At 40.4% G+C, this 20,923-nt stretch overlaps 2 protein-coding genes across 2 annotated transcripts in view; one reads left to right on the top strand and one right to left on the bottom strand.

The window, feature by feature from the left end:
* The window catches only part of slc16a4 (solute carrier family 16 member 4), a 29,048-nt gene extending 16,555 nt beyond the window's left edge, over positions 1 to 12,493 (top strand). Inside the window, exons 9-11 of the mRNA XM_074681077.1 lie at positions 2,888 to 3,099; positions 6,579 to 6,672; positions 9,147 to 12,493. Of these exons, the coding sequence (XP_074537178.1) occupies positions 2,888 to 3,099; positions 6,579 to 6,672; positions 9,147 to 9,355 (515 nt within the window). The 3' untranslated portion in view covers positions 9,356 to 12,493. The remainder of the gene's footprint in view (positions 1 to 2,887; positions 3,100 to 6,578; positions 6,673 to 9,146) is intronic.
* Positions 12,494 to 12,568: 75 nt separating this feature from the next.
* rbm15 (RNA binding motif protein 15) lies at positions 12,569 to 19,927 on the bottom strand. The gene has a single exon (XM_074681076.1). It carries the CDS (start codon positions 19,768 to 19,770, stop codon positions 17,221 to 17,223), a length of 2,550 nt encoding a protein of 849 aa, XP_074537177.1. The 5' UTR covers positions 19,771 to 19,927; the 3' UTR covers positions 12,569 to 17,220.
* Between the last annotated feature and the right edge of the window lie 996 nt (positions 19,928 to 20,923).

The following is a 20,923-nucleotide window of genomic DNA, read 5'->3' as shown; positions in this document are numbered from 1 at the left end:
CATCACGTTAATCCCATTGCAGACCTGTGTATTTTTGCTGCAGAGCGTCATCCTTTCCTCACGTGCTTCTGTTTATGCCCCACCCTCACTCACACTCTGTCACACACACACACACATCTTCCAAGCTTTGTCTTTCTTAAGTACAGAGTAAGTGCATACTTGTTGGGGGTGGGTTCAGGTCTGCACACAGGTCCCTGCATGTTTCTTTGTGCAGGTGCCTGTATGGATCACATCATCTGCAGTGCTTTAGCTGACTCCAGCAAAAACTCTTTTCTTGCGACTAAGCATCACTTCAGGATGCAGTGAGGGAGTGTTGGTCTGTGATCTGCTGCATCAGGGTCCCACCTGGGTCGTCCAAACACAACAACTTGTGTTTTCACATTTTAGGATGTGAACATCGTAGATCCCAGACAGTTATCACCCGGAGATATGACAGAGAAGATAATGAATTTTACTTTTCTTTGCCCTTGTTTGACTAGACTTTAAAGATATTCAGTGTGTATGGGGAAGACAGTGGGAATAACATGGCTCAGCAAACTTGTTAAACTGGCGATTAAATTTAAAAGTTCATACGTTACTTTTGATCAGAAGACAAGAGCAAAAAGTAGGGATGCACGATATTATCGGCACAATATTGGTATCGGCTGATAAAAGCTGAAAAACACGTTTATCGATATCAGCAGATATGAAAATTTCTTCCAATAGGCACAGCAGATAAGGTGCTATTCAGTTAGGATTATTATTATTTTCCATCTGAAAAATAAGCTCCTTAAATAAAATGTAGCACTTCATTTATTTGCACTGCAGAGCTCTGTGTCTGTCACCAGGTTGTTACAGTAGCTCTAAAATAATCAAATGCAACTTGGTTATGTTTAAAAATGCATTGTACATTTAAAGTTCATGTGATCTAAAGAAATTATTTTTCTGTATTTCAATACTGAATGTCTTGAGTTTGAAAAATTAATACATTTCTTATTTATGGTAAAATCAAATGTTTTTTGTCTTGTTTTATGTGTGTTTCTTAAACAAATAAGACCGTCACAATAAGAGTAACATATAAATTCCAGTACAGGATAGACTTTGCTTTCTTTACAATGAAAAAAACAAACAAACTTGTGATTATCTGTATCGGTATCGGTATCGGCCAAAATCCAATATCATGCATCCCTAGCAAAAAGACTGTGAGTCTTCAGCTACTGGTCAAGATTGTCTTGAAACAGCAGTGCTGTGAGCCAGGGGCCTGTGTCCATCATTGTCATTTTTGACCTGGTAATTCCTCAGTTTCACGTTGTTTGTCACTGGTGCCTGCTGTTGCTGGACAACAGAATCAGTCTGCTGCTCTTGTGTTTCCCTTTTAAAAAAGCTGTGTGCTTCAGGTTTACTTTTCATACAGAGACATTCAACACAGAAATCCTTAAAACAAATGGGCGTGGTCTCTGTGACATCACCTGTCTGTTCCTGATACCGTGAAATGAAGCCAATCCGCAGATCCAATATCAATCCTGATATCTTCTAAACTGCAGAGTCTGATAAAACTTAACCCACCATACAGTGAAATTAGTGTTTCGGACCCAAGCCGGTTTTTGAACCAGGCTGTAAATATGCTTTTAAAAGCTGTAGAAGTCTTTTTTTTCGCTGGTTGTGTACGTGACGTCCAGTCTTTCAGCAGCCAGCCTCATGGGGATCCTCGATGAACAGCAACTTTTAGTTCTTCTGCATAGGCTTCATTTTTTTTAGTTGTATGTTGCCCCTTGACTTAGCCTCTCTGTAGAACAGACCTCAATAAAGCTGTTGACAAAGTTGATATCAGAAGTTCATCAGTGATGAAAAAGTGGCACTGATGAGTGTGGTGGTGTTCTAGAAGTTTTTTCATCTGAGCGTGCTATGGTTGCAGCTCAGACTCCCAGGATGTGTTTTCTCCAAGGAAAATGGAAAATGCATTGGTTTTGCAAACAGTGCATGCAAAAAAATGAAGTGATGCCTACTTTTGCTTTTCCTGAAAACAGAGATAAAGAAGACCTCTATGGCAAAAAAATGGATTGTACAACCACTGCATGTAGATTTCGAATTTCATGATCCAAACTCACAATATGATACTGTATCTTTCTGCATAGGCAAGGAAAAATAAACAGGTAGTGTTGCAGAGCTGGGGGAAGCCCTCCACAGATAGACTCATTGTGTCCTGTGTTTTCAAGAAAAATGAACCCCTAAGCCGTTGGTTCAGTCATGGGATGTCCCTCCATGGTGATTGGCTGTCGCATATAATTAATTGTGTGAGCATGAAATGCCACACAAATTTGTCCCATTTATACCTATTCATACGTTTTGCATCCTCAGTTTGCATTATCTGTGTCATGGAAACTTGTCTTTGCACTGCCCTAAACAAAATTCACTTAAATCATATTACTCTGTGTTCGGTGTAAACTCAACACAAGATCTGTATTGTTTTCTGGGTAGGCTTACTCTTTAACCATTTTTCCTAAAAAAGAACAAAATATTCATCTGAAAATCTTTAGATGTGTTTTAGCAGTAGCATGTTTCTCATTCTATTTTTTTTTTTTTTTTTTTTTTTTTTTTAAATCCTGTAATTTAACAGTTGTGGATGGACTGGATCTGCTTGCTACATTTAAAATAGGAGGCTCCTCAAATGATGGAGGAATTTTTATTTCCACCTCTCATTCCTATCTAAATATTTTATAGTGAGTGATCCCCAGCCTGTCTCCAGTACTCCTTAAAGAGACAGCTTGGAACATCTTTATGTTGTGAACTCATCCTGCTCAGTTTCAGCGCTGCTTTCAAAGGAATAGAAACACACAAATAAGGGTGTTGTTAAAGGTGTTGTTATTTTTTCCTGTCTCAGTTTCTTATCTGTCTGTGTCTGTTGCAGGTATCACAGAAACAATCGCCCAGTTAGCCTCAGGCTGGGTGACAGACAGGAACCTGTTCCATAAATACCACTACCACAAGGCCTACCTAATCCTGTGTGGCCTTGTCAACCTGCTCTCCCCGCTGGCCACCTCCTACATCCTGCTGATGGTGTATGCGGTTTTCTTCGCCATCTTCTGTGGAGGGTATATGGCTCTACTGCTGCCTGTTCTGGTAAGGAAATCGCCTTGTGTCAACATGGTGCTATGCATTTGTGGTGTCTGTCACACAAGTTGACCTCTGATCCAAGTAGGACTGTATTTTTTCAGCACAGGTCCAAAAGCCTTTATAAATTCTTGGAGGAAACATATTTCAATAAGAAGAAGTATCAAAGAACAGTGACGGTTTTCATTTAGTGCATACAATAATAAGCTAATAATCACTCATCCTGCTGCTTTTAGGTGGCTGCAGGGATTTAATAAACTATTAAAAGCTTGGTAGAGAGTTTAATCAAAGACATACTTAACTGTGTTGCTGATACTTACATGATTATATTGATGTAGCCAGTCATTTTTTGATCTGTTAATGAAAAAATAATTAATACTGGAGTCTTTATGTTGCCGATGTAAATGAACAGAACACTTTGAAGGCAATAGATAAATCAGTAGTAGTAGTAGTAGTAGTATAAGCAGGCGTAGGTGAAAGTGACTCAGTTATTATGGACTTAGTCCCTGAAATCTTGCTTAATGCATGTCCATACCGATGCCCGTATCGATTCTGCTTATCAATCTGATTCTTAATCAATTCCCTTATCAATTACTGTTGTGAATTTTCTTGGTACAAAAAGGAGCTTTACAGGTTTTCTGTGTCAAAACATTTAATTGAGTTTGTACTGTAAGTGAATAAAATGAAATTGGTCCCTGAGTCTGGATATTTCTTGGCATAATTAAACAGAAACAGGTAAAAACTTCACACAATGTGACGTTGATGTACTGTATTGTATAATAGTAATGATTAAAGTAGGCCATCTAGTGTCTCAAAGTGGTTATAGCAATGGTTTAAGTTGTTTGGAAGCTTTCCGTAGTTATGAAGTCGGCCATGAGCCTTTCAATTGCCTGTTAGCTTTTGACGTTTCAAATTCTCAGTATTTTTTACAAAGAGATGATGTGATATGTTCCTGTGATTAAAGTTGAAATTCTATTCTGAAGCAGAAGTTAAACTGATGTATGCTAACTGCTAGCATATCAATGCAGTTTCCCCATATACCTTAGCATCAAGCATGTGCTATTTTGTTATTTTGTTAAATAAGGTGATTTATACCATTTCAAATGTTCTGAATATGAATCTCCAGAGAGAGAGAGTAATGTGCATTTCTTTATGAAGTCAGTTCTTCAGCAAAACTTCAAACTGAAAATCCTGAATCAGGGTTTTCTTTGGAAACTTTATCTAACTGCTTAGCTAAAATAGCTGCAGCAGACTAGTCGGCGTAAGCAGCTCCAGCACAATGTAAAGATTTGATAAGGAAATTATTAAGCACAAAGACTAACAGTATTGATGGATTGAAACATTTCTTATCGATTCTCAACAGGAACCAGTTTTCGATTCCCATCCCTAGAGTTCACTGAAGTGATTATGCTCTACATGAAAAGTTGATCTCTAAAGTTGATCAAAGATTTTTAAGTCTTGACCAAAAGTTGAACCATCAAAGCTCATCTAAAACTAAAGTCAGCTGCTTCATACGTTTTCAAAATCAACAAAACTTGACACATCTCAAATAAAGAGGCTCCTCATAAGAAGTGGGATGAAAATATTTGATAATTACAGACCAATAGTTCATCTCTACCTCACTTTTATCGGCTGTTTCAAAGATCTAAAATATCTTTGCTGTAGGCCTCATAATAAATGAATGTAGCCACCTGGACACCTATTTGTTTCTAGAAAGAGTATATTCTACAAGAGTTTGTGGATGGCAGTGAACTCACTCATGGCTTACCCAAGACTCAAGTAAGAGTGCAGCAGATGTACAAACATTCAAACTTTAAAGAATCTGTTTTTCATCACTAATGTCTGTCTGCCATGATCTCTATGGAGAAGGACCAACAACACTCCTGACTCCTACACTAAGAAAAATATAAATGCATGCTAAAGTAGCAAGTTCTTGAACCAGGTATAGTAAGCACAGGATTTGTGCAACTTGCAACAAAAATATCAGCACAAGAAAACCAGAATATTGCTTATCAAATCCTCGAGTATAGACTTCTTCGTTCCATAAAACACACAGAAAGCCATATAGCTATCTACTTTGTGCACAAAAAATACTAGAGTAATTATTTTTGATCAAATTCTTTTTACTTTTATTTTTTGTGCAGAGGGAACAACATAAACAACAACAAACAGATAGGACAGTCGGAGACTAAAAGAAACATGCCCCTGTCCCAATCCCCCCTCCCCAAATACAGGGTCATCAATATTCAGCCAGGCATTTAAAAGAGAAAAACAAATATATGGTAATAAATAATAAACAAATAAATATTAATAAAAAATAATACAAATAAAATGAAATAAAATAAAATGAAATAAAATAAAATAAAATAAAATAAAATGAAATACCAGAATAAATTTAACAGCACAAAAATTGACAAGAATAAACTGATGTCTGGGCAGCAGGTACCAGAAACTTGAAGCAACCACTCAATAAAACTCATAAGAAAAAAAAAAAAAAAGAAAAGAAAAGAAAAAAAAGTGAGCCATGTAAAATATTAGTCCCATCAACCAGAGACTAAAACTGACAATGAAGAAACTGCAGTTTTTAGCAGTTTAGCATCAGCTAATGTTACCACTTTGTGTTCTGTACATTGTTAAGAGCAAGCATCCCAGTCATGGCTTAGACAGTATATCCAGCTGAGAGAGGTAAAATGATGTTTTTCTATTTTTTAATGTTGTCCTTGAAAGAAAGTCAGTGGTCAGTGATGGAAACAGAACTTTGGTACTCTTCAAAGTACTCTCTGTATCATTCAACTTTCACTAAAATCTCCCCCCACGATACCACACCGTCTAGTCTGGTGAGTTAAAACATGGGCTTTCATGCTGGGCTCCATTACGTCATGGTGAACCGTCACACAGTGAAAGGGAAAAGGATCTTCACACCAGATCATTTGAGATGTTTCACATATGCCCTCACGGGTGGAACAACACATCACGTCAGGGAGTATCCTGTATCTTCAGATCATATCACACCTGTAAACAAAAACATTTGAACAGATGTGGCGTGATTTCATTCTACAATGGCGTGGTCTAAAGGATCAGACATGCCTCAAGGCTGAAACACAGAGTGTTAGTTTTTCTCTTTTTAACTAGATCCAGTCAAACCAGTCCTCTCTTGTCCAACAGCCCTTTATGACCTCTGTGAGAAAGGCTAATTGCTGCATTTCTGCTTTAGTTTTACGTCTCAGCCAACTTTTTTTTTATAGTGCTGTTCTCCTACTAAGTGTGCCATTACAAGAGGTGTCATAGGGTTTTTGTTGGCATTTTATTTTAGATTTCTCAAATGGCTTAATATTTTCCTGCTTGGTATATTTTTTAAATGATCAGTAATTTTAGAGAATATAAGCAGTTCAACAGTTTCAACTTTGAGTTTTAATGGAAATAAACTGGTGGTTACAGGTTCCTGAGCTTGGTGTTGAATGATGAATGACATGTTACCCTCTCTCCAGGTTGATCTTGTGGGGTCAGAGAAACTCAACAACTCCATGGGCTTCTCTATGTTCTTTGTGGGTCTTGGTTGCCTCACGGGGCCTCCTTTGGCAGGTGAGTAGATCACATCATTGAAAGCCTTCAGGAAATTGAACATGTGGTAACCCACTTTTCCATATGCACACAATAACAAACCCTTGTGTATGTGGTGCATATGCACTGGATTTAAGCCGTGACGTTACTGTTCTGCAGTGACTTGTTGGTGGGGGGCGAGTTTTTAAGTGTTTTCAGTGTTCTTCCAGGTGTGTGTGTGTGTGTGGTGTGCATGTGTTTGAGCCCTAATTTGAGTAAGCAGGGGGTCATTGACAGGGTTGATAAGCCGTTACTATAACCATGTATTTTTTAAGGGGTGTTGTAGTGCATATTTTCATGGGGCCCTGAATTCCTGGCGGTGTGTCTCTGCCTTCAGTCTCAGTAAAGCATGAAAAGTGAACCATTCTGGAGAGAAAAAACCTATAGTCAGTGAAGCCCTCGGTGCAGAGTGGGGTTTTTGGGCTGCCTTGAGGAAAAATGCATATGAGGGTTACTGGGTCAAATTTCCCCGTCTAAAAGCGAGTGGAGCTGTAATAACATTGCTGGGTTTGACTCACTTTGTCTAAGTGATGGCAGATTGCCTTTGTTAGTCTTAGAGAGCTGTTTCCTATCTGGGACTAGTTTTATATTACAGGGTTCTTTGTTAACCTAAGTTGTTGCCATTTCCAGGAAAAAACTTTGCTTTTTTCTAGGTCACCTAAAAAAAAAGACAAAACGTAAATCATCTGTTTGACCTCTGACCTCAGTCAGGAGCCAAAGTGGACTAAACAACATGTTGTAACATGATAAACAAATGCCATGCACATTCATTCTCTACATTCTCCACATTCTCTGGTTATGCCATGTAAGGTAACATTTGGCCTCAGTTAGAGAGAAAGGCAGTGTGTGTGTGTGGTTGTTTGTGGCGTGCTTGTGAGGTGGATGTTGGATTGGCAAGGGGTTTGATCCTAAATGCTCTCTTCCCATCAGATTGGGCAATCCCTTCAAATGAGCTAATGGACTTGAGGGTGGAAATGTGACTAATGACTCTCTTCAGGGTGGTACAGAAATAGCATGTGTCTCTGTTTACCTTGCCTTCAGTTGAAGTGAAAAACGGACGTTAGCTAAAGTTTGGTCCTTCCCTCAGGCCAAAGGGTGGGAAAGCACAACCGCTGTGTATTAACTGTCTCACTGACAGCTTGGATGTGGTCATACTTACCTTTTTTACTTGGGGCTATTTGGTGTTGTGTCAGTTTACATGTCAGACGTAAATGTCACCGTGGCTGAAGCAAACAGAAAGCACAGGAAGAAAGGAAGCCATATGTCACTGGCAGTATACTTTACACTGAGATCACACTTGGTCAGAATGTGATGCTTTCGCATACTGTAATATGATGTCCTAACCGTTGAGTAGTCTCAAATGCAACTTTAAAAGGGGTAACTTAAATGTTCTTTTTTGCTTTTCTGTTTAATGGGGAAAAAACGTGTTTCCTGAAGTGTTGATTGATCTGTCTTTCACTAAATAAACCCCCTTAAAAAGCTTTATTTAAAAAAAAATGCATGAATTTAAGGGATAGTTATATTTTATAAGTGGAAGAGTATAAGGAAGTTGTAAATAAGTGTATCAACCTCCAGGGATCCTAGTCTGCTCAGCAACTTTGTTGAGAAACGAGCCAGGGAGTCAATTCAGAGTTGAAGCCATGTTGCTGCCATGACCCAACAAGGTCAAGTTGAGCTCAGATTTTGATAGATTTTAAGACACTCTGACCCAAACAGCGTTGTCTGTATTTGTAAATGTTCTTTTCAAAATTAATGCAGCACTTTACATTTCGGTTAATTTGTTTTTTGCACTATTCAGGGATACAACATAGATGTTCCTCCACCTGCAGCACATCGATCATCTGATTGTGTCACTAATGACTTACTTTGGTGTAGAAGAAAAATACCATGTGGCTCTCTTTATTCGGCCAGCAGTTAAAGTGAATAACTGACATGATTTAGATTTGTTTCCTCCCACGGGCCAAAGGTTGGAATAACATTACCAATGTGTATCAACTGATGCACTAACAGCCAGGATGTGGTCTTAAAAACCTGTTGTTTGATGGGATGGGTTGAGGGTCCTGTGTCTACAGCTTGTGCATTTTGTTAATCAAGCACAGACAGCCCACAATAACAACTTAAGTGAGTTTCTTCAAATTAGCATAACTTCTGTTATTGTCCTCAGCAAAGGTGCAAAGTTGACCAGTAACCCCTGAGGGTAATACCCTATTGACATGTAGCCGATGCAACCCCACTTAAGAAAAGCTAAATATCCCTTTAAAGGTAGAACGTGTTGACAGGGTAGTATTAAGTGATATCTAGCATTTAGGTTCTGGTTTAAAAAAAAAAAAAGCTTAAAAGCTGAGTATATGTGTTTCTCCATTTGATCGATGATAAAGTAATGCTCCGATAGAAGAGACATCAACAGTGTGTTGTCGATCAAAAAGACACATGCTGAAAGATTTTGTGTTTTGCAGGCTTCCTGTACGACTACACTCAGACGTATGACTGTTCTTTCTACCTGGCGGGGCTCTGCTATCTGCTCTCCTCCCTCTCATTGTTCATGGAGCCGCTGGCTCAGCGCTGGAAGGCCAGAAACAAACTGACCCGGGACAAGAGAGCGGAGAGCAGCTGTAAGACCAACGGCTGCTTCACCCCGGACCGCCTGCAGAACGGCGCTGTGTAGGAATGAAACCCAGGGATGGCCTTTAATCGTGAACCAGCATGCTCAAAACTCGAAAGGCCTGCATAACTTGGACCTTGGACTCCAGCTTAAAGTCAGGACCCAAGTGACCCTTGATTTCAGCAGGAACGCAACAATGGCCAAGGAGGAAAAAGTGCCGAAGCACAACATGATATCTGAGAACATTCAGTACATGAAAAAAAGCCAAATTCAAATCTTTATCCCCATCTTGTCCTTATCTGAGGTACATGCATCCAAACCTTCTCATATCAGCCTGCACATTATCATATTGCTTTGCAACCATAAAATATTTAAATATTACTCAACTCTTTTTTCTAAAATGCACTCGTTTTGCAGTGAATTTCAATTTGCACAAAGAGTTGCTGGAAACTAAGCTATGCAGTTAACTGACAACCCTGTCTTTAAGTTTGTTTGCTTTTTTATGTGATGACATCGATAGAAGCACAAATCCAGGATCAATTTCTCTTCCGCCTCATTTCTGTTGCCTGTATCTTTAACCTGTAATCACTGAAATGCACTTTGGGACTGGTTCTTATTATGCTGCATGACATGATCTCTGGCCTTAAACTGCCAGGTACATAATATATTGGACTCGTAACCACTGAATTACAGCCTGCTCCTTTGACACAAAAGCAGCAACCTCTTCAAAAGATTTACTGAAAATTCTCTTTTTGCCCTGACATGGAGAATGAATAAGGTAGATTGTAAAGCATGTGCAAGCATTTAGGGGTATGGCTTGTGTGTTGCATTTCTGTCATGCACACTTAGTCTATTTTGTATATTAATGACTTCTTGGACACTTTTCTATTTCTTAAGGACTGTCCATTCAAAATTCAAAACGACCAGCTGATTTAGGACATCTGTGCTAGCTTTTTGGTATTGTTTTTTAGACCTTTATTCAAAGAGAAAATGATGGACAGTGTTCTTAAAATGTAAATCCTCCCTCCTCTGATATCCTATTTACTAAATTACACTTTTAACTTGACACATATCCCTCATACACACTGACCCTACTTTACCTTTCAAACTTATCAGTTACTTTCTGTCAATTCAAGCTTTAAACAACTTTTGAGCTCATTAGAAATATTAGTCCTGCTGACAGTGACACCTGGTTGTGACGTATTCTAAGGCTGTAGGTAGTTGACCTCAGATCTCAGCTGTTCTCGGCATTAACACAAAAACAGGCTCTTCAGCCTCTTAACTTCAGATGACACTGCTGAAGGCACTTGTTTTGACATTCCAGGTTTGTCCATGTCTTACATTTTTGCAACTCAGCAGTGTGTGGGTTAGAGTCAAAACAAGGTGGTGAGCTTTTGTTTGGGGATTGTGTCATAAATTTTTCCTGAGTAATTTGGGTATTTACTGGCTACAGACAGCTATTAAAGGCCTAAAGTTACAATGCAACCCACTTTTACAACAACAAACCGCCAGCTGGTACTGGCTAAACAACTCCAGGGCGCAAAGTGGAAGCCTTCTTTGTCAATCAACAATACCTCTTATGTGTTTAATGTAGCCAAATAATCACAACTTGGATTCTTCTTCTTTTTTTTTTTCGATACAAAACTGAAGTCTAATGACTCCAGAGCTATCTCTAATATTTGGGCTATACTTTCTTCACACATCTCTTACACTTAAACTGCCTTAACTTGTCCAGTTTTCTGTTGATCTACATGAAGTGCTTGCATGAAAACAGTCTAAACTCAAATTGTCATTTGCAGCTGTCACTGACATCTCAGCTCTTCTCACTGCACCCACTTCAGATAACATTTCATACCAGTCAGAACTTGAAATTACTCCATTAGACTCAAACAAGCATTTTAAGGCTTTAAAACTGTTAGCTGTGTCTGCAACTGCATTTTACCGTGCAAGCGTTCACAGTCTGAGTTTTGAGTTCAGTTGCTACTTTTCAGTTACTCAGATCTGGGCTCCTCTGAATAGTTGAAGTTTCTGAGTGATTCTGTTGATTTTCTGTCAACATTATGAGCCCTGGAGATCACACAAAAATCAGTCCAAGTGTTACAGAAAGATATTTTTCTCAACTTGCCCATTAACTACAAGATGTCCCAACTGGACTGGTAAGCCTTTATAGTGCCTGAAGGCAGCCAATTAATGGCATTGCAATCGATATGATTATATTGTGTTTGAAAATGAAAGCTGTTGTTGAATTTTTTTTTAATGTAGAGGGGCTTGGTTTTGTTCGTGTTTTGGGTCCTTGTTTTTTCACCAGCTTGCCTTACAAGGTACCATGTATCTTAACAAACTTTCCTGTGATGTCAGCCAAAGACACATTAGAAATCTACCTACAACTTGAAACTTATTATCATTTAAAAAAAAATTATCATGTTATATGATTACAATCTCTGAGCCTATCTATCAGTTATCTCCAAGTTTCAGCTGTGTGGGGGGGTGGGAGTGGAGGGTGGAAAGGCCAGCTGTATGTGTATACATGTGTTTTCTCATGCTGCCCTCTTGTGGTAGAAAGTTGCTACAACTCAAAGAATGCTGTTTCAATTAGTACCAAATTTTCCTCCTCAGCTCACTTTCACAATACTGAGCAAGGCTCTTTGTGTTGTTTCAATAATGACAGTCATGCACAAAAGCTCTTTTGGCTCACGAGTTACATTCACCACCAGTTTGCTTTGTAATTGAGGACCACTGAATATTTTGTACCATGATAAATCTTTTATGGAAAGTATTTGATGCTTTAAAGGTAGATTTTGGTTTGGGCTTATTTTACTTGTTAGTGTTCTGGGTGTTTGAAATAAACTATGAGGAATTTAATGACCCTTTGGAAGCATCTGAAACACCACTGACATAAGACAGTGTTCTGCTTGGTGGTGTTTGAGATGTTGTGCCGTACAAGCAAGTTTGCGTAAAGCAGTTATGTCTCAACTTCAACTCTTAGATTTGTAAACTGATAGTTTAGATAATATGCTTAACCAATTGTAGATATCATGTTGCAGGTGCTTGAAGCTCAAGTTTAAGCCTTGTAAGAGTGTACGGTCAACAGCAATAAACCGACATGTGACTCAGGTCTGTTGTTGTGTGTTTTTGAAAAAATAATGCAACTTCCGTCTCAGCAAGAACAACTCACATGTCATAGCAGGTTTGATTGACACTTTATTTTCACACATTAAGGAAACAAAAACTGATTCATCAACAAGTAACATTCATTCTGTGATTTACATTTAAACGTGTGAGTATCATTTGGGTAAAAAGGATTCCTCATTTCATTTTACATGATAAATGTACTGTTGATAGAAGAAAACATGTTACTTACAGCCAGCAGCAGGTGATGATTGAAGGCCTGGGAAAAAAACAGATTCAGGGTCTGCTGTCCATTGGAGCTCTGTGTGAGAAAGATAGAAATGTGTTTAAAGTGAAGTGTTTCTGACAGTGAAGGCATCATATGAGTGCTGTCCATTGATCACACAACAGCACAAAGTCAGCATGGATCCCTCGACATCATAATGCGTGACTTTATTGATTCATTTATCAGACTACATTTTTTTTTAGTCCAATGTTTTGAGAAACTGTCATGGTAATGTGCGTCAAACTGAGTTGTTTTTCTCTTTTACCCCTAACCTTATATTTGTGAAATGTTTAAATGTGCTGACCCCAGTTTAAACATTGGTGGAGAGCATTATCTGTAAAACAGCTGACATGAAGACCAGAATTAGTGAATTGTGACGACATTAATTCATAATTCTAATTTAGGATGTTTGGATAAATGTTTTCTGATGAGGTTAGCACATTTTCTTCATAAATGATCATTCTGTACATTTGGACAAAACATGGCGTGTAAACATTCAGCTGTATGTATTTGTGTTTTGACATGTGTCTGCTCGTACAGCCTTGATAAAAAAAAATGTGAGCTGAGTAGAAGTTATTTTGGTAAAGAAGATGTACTGCTGCAGATAAAATTATTATTTGCAAGAGATAGATTTTATCAAACCAATATGAGTTTGAGTGTTTCCTCCTTTTAACCTCATCTTAATAATGTTGAATCATTAAGTATGCAGTCTAAATTTGGGCTTTTGTCATAACAAATCCAAAATAAGATTTCATTTATTTTACTTATTTATTTTGAGGGGCAGTGTTTTGTATTGTTTTGTTTTGTTTTAAGTCCTTTTGCGTGTGACTGCTCGTTGGTAGTCATGCTTAAAGAAGCTTGAACAGGACAAACTGTGTAACTTTCTCAGGCAGTCTCAGTAACATTATCACTGATCAGGTAGTTTACAAACATTTATAACCACAGATGAAGTCAACCTATATTTCTGAGTCAACATTAAAGTGAGTAGTTTTCTGTGGCCAACATAATTAACAATTAAAAAATTAAATGATTTTCTCACAAGTAAGATAAATCTTTTGAGTCAATGATAGTTATCTTCATTAAGTTGCATCTACATCAAACTGTTAAAACTTCTAAATGAGCTGTTCTTTTTAAAATTTAATCAGAAGCATTTTAAACACTCACCTAGTGTTAGCTAACCGTCTCTTTTTTTTGTCATTCCTTATACAATATGTCATAAATGTGACAACCTATCAGTGGTAATATATGCAAAGAGTTCTGGGTAGAAAATGTTTTTAGCACTTGATTTCTGTACATTTCAATGGTCTAAATAATGAAACTGTTTGAAAAGGCTCTTGTGCTATGATGCTTCAGTTATTGAAAAACATGTGGTGTTGACACTTGAAACTTACCACTGCTGCTCATGCCAGCGACACAGGCCTGGCAGGCAGCACCTTTCTCCTTACTCACCCTCATGCTGATTGTACCCAGCAGTCACAGTCAGTGACAGCAGTCAGTGATACCAGCTCTGCCCTGGATGCCGGGGGTGCACGAGTGTGATTTCATAAGATGCACTGAGAAGGGGAAAGCAGGCACTCCATGGTCCTCAAGATGGCAATGTTTCTCTGGTGAGGTTCTGGTCCGTCTCAGCACAGAGAGCCGCTTTTCTTTTCACACTAACAGAGCTAAATGGCTGGCAGGAGGACATGGAAAACTTTCTTTCCTTTGTAAAATGGCCTTAACTGTGTAAAGAGGGTGCTTGCAAAACAAACAGGTCTCCTTGGAAAATGTAGGGAAGGGTTTGTTGTTTGGATCCTTCCAGCAGTGTCAAACAAGGTAAACAATTTTGGCCTGTTTGCATTTCTTCTCCATCCTGCTGCAGACCTTAGACGACAAAGTAATACAGCTGCAGCACGGCACACACACTTCTTCTCTCTCCTCCCATAGGCTTCAATAAGAGGAGAACACAAACGATGTTCCTAGCTGAGGGTTGGGCCAATCCTCTTCCCTGAGCCAAATGTTTAGTCAAATGAAATCATAAAGGAGAGAAGTATAAAAAAAAAAAGAATCAGCCCCGAGGTTCAGCCCAGCCTCTGCAGTGAGACTCTGTGAGCTGAAGATGCTAGGGACATTTCAGAGTGGTGTCACACACAATCTCTGGAGTGGAGTGTGTGATGGGCAGCTTCCTCTGCTCCTATTCAGAACCAGGAACAAATCACACAAGAGCTTTAGTGTAATTACCAGGAAGACAACAGGGCAGGGGTGCATGCTGCTGTCTGCTCCGGCCTTCCATCCCAAAACTGCACAGACGCCTGAAGCTGCCACTGCAAACTGGATTCTGGCTGCAGCAGAAGCTCCTCAATCCTCCTCGGTGTTCACATGCCAACAGGAACGGTTGAGGATGGAACCATCATTGGGGAGTAATTTGTGATGGGACACTTAATAGCCCAGAACAGGCCACTAAGCAAACAGCAATCCTCACACGATAACAGCTGTTCTCTCTTCATAGGTGCTAAGCAAACTGCAAATTGTCTCCCTTTCAGTGTGCGGAAAGAAAATCTCAAGTAAAACTCCTTGGAACACAATAAGGTATTGCAGCGCGTTTCTTCAATTCACTTCCATCGAAGAAACATGTTTCCCTTCAAATGAACAATTTATTGAACATCGGTCACATTAAGTGCCCAAGCGCACTTGCAGGTATGTGAACAGCTTCGCATGGGCTCAATGGATTTTCCTCTCCCATGACATCAAAGTGTACATTGCTCAATTTTCCATATAAAACAGAAGTCATCACAGGTGCAGATGGGATACACAACTAAAAAGCTGCCTCACAACCGAGGACTCACAAACACTCTGCAGAGGTTTGCAGCTCTGCCTTCGAGGCTGCTCAGGAGTCCAACGATGACGTGGTTGTGATGTCCACATGTGTAACAGTTTTCTGACATACTGATGTTTTCAATACACATGAAACCAAACTCAGCCTATCATAACTCTGAATAGGTTACGGGTGCATGTCAAACATAAACGGCTAAAACAAAATATGGAAGGTAGGCATTGAGAAGACGTTAGCAGACATGAGTAAAATGTCATCTGATCAAAACCATTACAGTTAAATTCAAACATTTACTGTTTTGTAAATCTAAAACTTTGAAGTTACACGGACCTACTTATTGAACAAATACCAGGTTTGTGGTACTCTGAACGGACATTTTACCAATACCGATTAGTATGATTCAAAGACCTACTGACTGCAGAGCAATAAATGAAACAACACATTACTCTCTAAGCCTTTTATCAATTGCTACTGCTGTTTTTCATAAGTCATGTTACACAACCATTCCTAAGGTAAGGATGCACAAAATAAAATATGGAGTAGAAGTATGAAAAACATGTTAGTGTTTGCTTCGCTATGCTATGCTTTCTGTTATGGGCTGTCGGCCAAACACAAGCTCAATAAAGCTCAAAGGTTGACACTGAGTTCATTCTCGAACGTGTAATTTGGTGTTCTAGTATTTAGGGAACACATTAATGAAGATACTCTCACATTCAAACCACAAGCCTGGATGCAATTTGTAACTCTAAAAATTTTGCTTTTAACCAGGATAACTGAAATGACTGGTTCATCTCGAGCCTTTTTTTTTTTTTTTTTACCAGTGACCTTCAAAATGTTTTCCCAGCCCAGAGGACACACACAGGTGTAACAATCAGGCAAAAGAAAAAAAAACAAACATCAAAATTAAAGCATAGCGTGGAATTCTTCTTCAACACACTTCACCTCATTCCCCAAACTCTGTCGTTATCAATAGGTTGTTCACTCTAAGATGGGCAAAAACTACAAGGAAATGAAGTGTGGTGAGCTGAAGAGTAGTTTCACAACATGCTCTGACTTTTTTAAAACCAGGATCTATTCTCAAAAGAGATTATCTTTGTAGCTTCTGTACCAAATCATTCAATACACCTTTACTGGAACCTTCAAATCAGAAATGATATGCCCACTTTTGTGACTAATTCAGACTTTGAAAAGGATAAAGAGGTAGACACAATAACAACACAAAAAAAGCTCTGTCTGAAGTGACAAAGTATAACGGAGCAGAAATGTTGTCATTTTTTTTCAGACTGTGTAGCTTCAGTGCTCTTTGTGGTTTTCTTACAGTGGAGATGTTATTGTGTCACCTGCGTTCCTTTGCAATATTTTCCCAAAGTTCAACAGGGCTATTCAAAGTGTTTCTCACCATGACTTCAATTTTCTTGAATTAAAAAAAAATCATGTAACTCTTATTTTACTGCTTTACAGTATTCTCACCAAATTTCTGCAGGTTTATGACCTTGTAGGCAATTCACACACCCTCTAAAATAACTCCAAAAACACACTCTGCTTAAGTTTGGTAGGCGGGCACTGTTTGTCCATTTAGTGGATTACATGGAAACATACAAACACTCAAGAATCATACTAGTGTAACCCCAGAATGCAGAACACACAGCATGCATTAGTTACTGACATACAGCAGATTTTTTTTTTTTAACATTGCTTGAACTTAGTGTGTTCTGATCTTTCTTAGGATGCTCCACGAACAACAATCATGACCAAAAAGTCCTCTTCACTTTTAGCCAGAGCTTTAGCAGAGGAATCCAGGAACTGCTGGGAGAAATCACAGGGAGGGAAAGCATGAAGAACCCCTGTGTTGTCTTTATCTCTGCTCCCTCCTACAGGTAGGCTGATGACTCCTGCTGCTTGCTTTTGGTTGAGGTAGGACACCAGGTTGCGAAGTGGGCGCTGAGTTGAGGCTGAAGGGTCAGATGACGAATCCTCTGTGGTCCCAGGAACTGCCAGCAGGATGGCGTAGCCTCCCGGACCCGCCACCTTGATGCGTCGGGACACCTCGTCCAACTTGGGCTGGTCCAGGCGAAGACGCTGGGTGATCTTGAGCTCGCTCACCTGCCTCCCTGTGGTGCCATCGATGAGCAGGTCGCTGGCTACGCTGTGATCTCCCTCCAGCAGGTGCATGTTGGCTGGGAAGTTGCTGTTCTTGAGCAGCAGCATGCCATGCCAGGCCAGACTGAGTTTGGCGCTGTCTGCTTTAGATGTCTGGCCTCCCTTCGAACTGCTATCAGAACGTTCTCTCTTGGCTGGCACCTTGCCACCGTCTCCTGCTTTACGCTTACGCTCTCCAACGGTTGAAACACCGCTGCTTAAAGGTCCTTTATCAGAGACAGTCTGGCTTTTGAGTCTCCGCTCAGCCCCACCTCTTTCAAGGCTGCTGTGATGTTCTCGAGGGGGGGACGGCCTCTCTCCCCTCAGGGGTCGCTCTGAGTCACTAAAACGGCCTCCATCTCTACTGCTCCCTCCAGGACTAGCATCTGGAGAGACACGCCTACGTCTTACTGTCCTGTCAGTGCTGTCTGGAGAGTGGTCTATATGGCGCCCATCTTCCATAACCCGCCGCTTGCGTCCAGGTTCTCTCCCCTGCAGTTCTCGTTCCAAAGACCAGGGTTCCCGCACCCGTCGCTCCCGTTCCAAGTGCTCCAGTGGCTCAAAAGGTGATGCCCGTACCCGATCTCTAATAGCTGGGTTGGGCCATTCCGCTCCAGGAAAGAGTTCCCTTTCCCTAAAATGAAGCGGCGGGGGTGTCCGTTCCCTGACCCTTAGAGGTTCAGGTGTGGCACGGTGCACAAAGGACTCAGCCACCATGTCAAATGGTGGTATTGGGAGAGGCTGCAGGAACTGCTGCTGGTATCGATGCTCTGTGTCCGCAAAGTCCACCCTAAGTCTCCTCTCAGGCCCCCCCAGAGGGAAGCCCCTCATGTGCGTGCACGCCGCCTGAGCAGCGTCCAAACTTTCATACTGAATGTAGGCCCAAGTATCCCCTTTTCTATAGTCAATGGTCCTTATGGTGCCGAAGCGATCAAATTCTCTTGCCAAGGCAGCTACAGGAACCCAGGGCCCAAGACCACCCACCCACAGTCGTGTTGTGGGAGTTGCTTTCCCATAGCCTATCTTTATGGAGTTGAGGCCCACTACTTTGCCAGACATACTAAGCTTGGCCCGGTGAGCCATGTCAAGGTTCTCAAATTTCAGGAATCCATATGTGCTGGTTTGTCCACGTGTGGGTCTTTTAATGTCCACTTCTGTTATGACCCCAAACCTGTCGAAAGCTCTCCTCAGGTCTGCTTCTGTGACAGTAATGTCCAGGTTTCCCAAAAACAACGTCCTATTTGCTCTTTGGTCATCCTCTGGAGATATAAAATCCTCCTCACGAAAAGCAGCTCGCTCTGCAATATATGCTGGACGTGTCCTGGCTTCAAACAGGGCGAACTCCCTGTCCCGCTCCAGCTCTCTGGGCAGAGGGGGCGGTGGAGGAGGGGGGAGCCGGCCCAGAGCCAGCTGCTGCAGGCGGTAGTCTCTATATCCGAGCCCGGTGGGCGAGAGAGGTCTCTGTAAATGTCTATGGCTTTGAGCAGCTCCATACAAGTCTCTCTCCACGGGGGAACGGCTTCTCCTCCTGTTGATGTACACGGCTTCAATTTTAAGCGGCCGGTCGTAAAGCACCAACCGTCCTCTCGCGTGTTTAGCAGCTCGAGCGTCCTCCGGTTTCCTGAAGTTGACGAACGCGATTCGCTCGTCGTTGCTACGACTTATCTTGACACTCACGTCCCCAAATTTTTTGAATTCATGAAAAAGTCCGTCCTCAATGTCTTCGTCGCTCAGTTGAGTGCCGAGGTCACTTATTTTTAGAGTTTTGTACTCACTCTCGGTGCTGGGAGGCTGGACCCGCTGCTCCCCGCGTGAATTGGTCCTCGGTGAGGCTAAATCCAGTGTCAGGCTCAGATTGTGGTTTTTACCGACGGAGCTAGCGGTGACAGACTGACAGCTATGATTATTTCCAGCCCGGCTGTGTCCCTCGAAATCCCGGTCTCTTTTATCGCCGAGCAGGCTTCTTCTCGTCGTGCTACCGTCGCCTTTGGTCGAGCTATTCCCATTATTACTCCCACTGGAAACGGAGAGAGCCCCCATTTTCTTGCTGGTCGGGTGGCATCCTCCCCTGTCTCGGATATCTTCCAAGGCCCGGGAGCGTTTTTTAATCGGCGACCGTTCTTTACCTTTCATTTCAGTCCACACGGAGCCGACCCTCGGGATGCCTTTCTTGTTTTAAAGGCTATTTCTGCAAAAATTGTCAGTAAATTATTAAAATAAGAAACTGAGTTATTCACTGACCCTGCGGCAAAACAACAACAGTCGCCATTTTGTAAAGATTAGTGCGAAGGTCCGCCCACAGCATCTGATTGGTCAGAAAAATGGGTGGAAATGTTTATAGCGCATGTCAATCATATGGTTACAATCTCAAATATACTTGTTATTTTTTACTTTGAAAACTTATAGTAGAGAAGGCGAGTGAAATTCAGTTGAAGAACAATTCAAAATTATTAAAAATAAATATGACTTAGTATCAGCAGCACGTCTTAAAAATCACAGAATGTTTTTAAATGAAAGTTAATACCGATGATAAATACATACACAATACTACTATTTGATCCAAAGGAACACTAAGTGTTGCTGCTTTTGATTTTCATTTCCCAATAATGATGCAGAAGGTGGTATTTAAGGATTTTCAACTAAAAAATATATATACAGTATGGCAGTATATGATCCAGACTGCTGCTGTCTTTCTGTCCCGCTAACAAACTATTTATTTTTTAAGTCATAGCATGTAGCGATATTACCAGCTTTGTGGTAGTTAAAAACGGTCGTTGTATCAGGGTATTAGGATATTGATCTACCGGAGCTTTTACATAGACCAACATAACCAGAAGGTGGCAGCATCCAAACAGCAGCTGAACAGAAGTAAGCTCAAAGGGCTTAGTAGCCCTTGCCTTTCAAAGTGGACTTATTTTGGGACTTTATCTATCCTCATTAGGAATGAAATCAAGATCATGCTTTACCAATAGTATAGTTTATTCAAATATTGTGAAATGACTGTTGGATAAGTGAAAATAGCTTGCTTCTCTATGATTATGTAAACTTCATGCACAATTATTACTTGTTGAAACTTTAAATATGTTCAGTTTCTGTTAAATAATAACATAAATAATAATGATTATATATATATATATATATATATATATATATATATATATATATATATATAATACACATGGTAGAATCATTAATGGCCTTACTGGTCTGTTTCCCCGTTCCTGCAGATAAAGAAAAAGCACAGGAAGTTGTACAGGCCAAATTGTGGAAGCAGCCATTCCTTGCA

Source organism: Halichoeres trimaculatus, unplaced genomic scaffold (genome assembly GCF_033239565.1).
Source record: "Halichoeres trimaculatus isolate MK-OKI-2021-1 unplaced genomic scaffold, fHalTri1.1 fHalTri1_scaffold_11, whole genome shotgun sequence".
NCBI lineage: Eukaryota > Metazoa > Chordata > Actinopteri > Labriformes > Labridae > Halichoeres > Halichoeres trimaculatus.
This window is presented reverse-complemented; position numbering and strand designations above follow the sequence as displayed.

Bases quoted from the DNA above. Each gene is read 5' to 3' on its own strand.
- rbm15 (XM_074681076.1), bottom strand. From the start codon at position 19,770: ATGAAAGGTAAAGAACGGTCGCCGATTAAAAAACGCTCCCGGGCCTTG.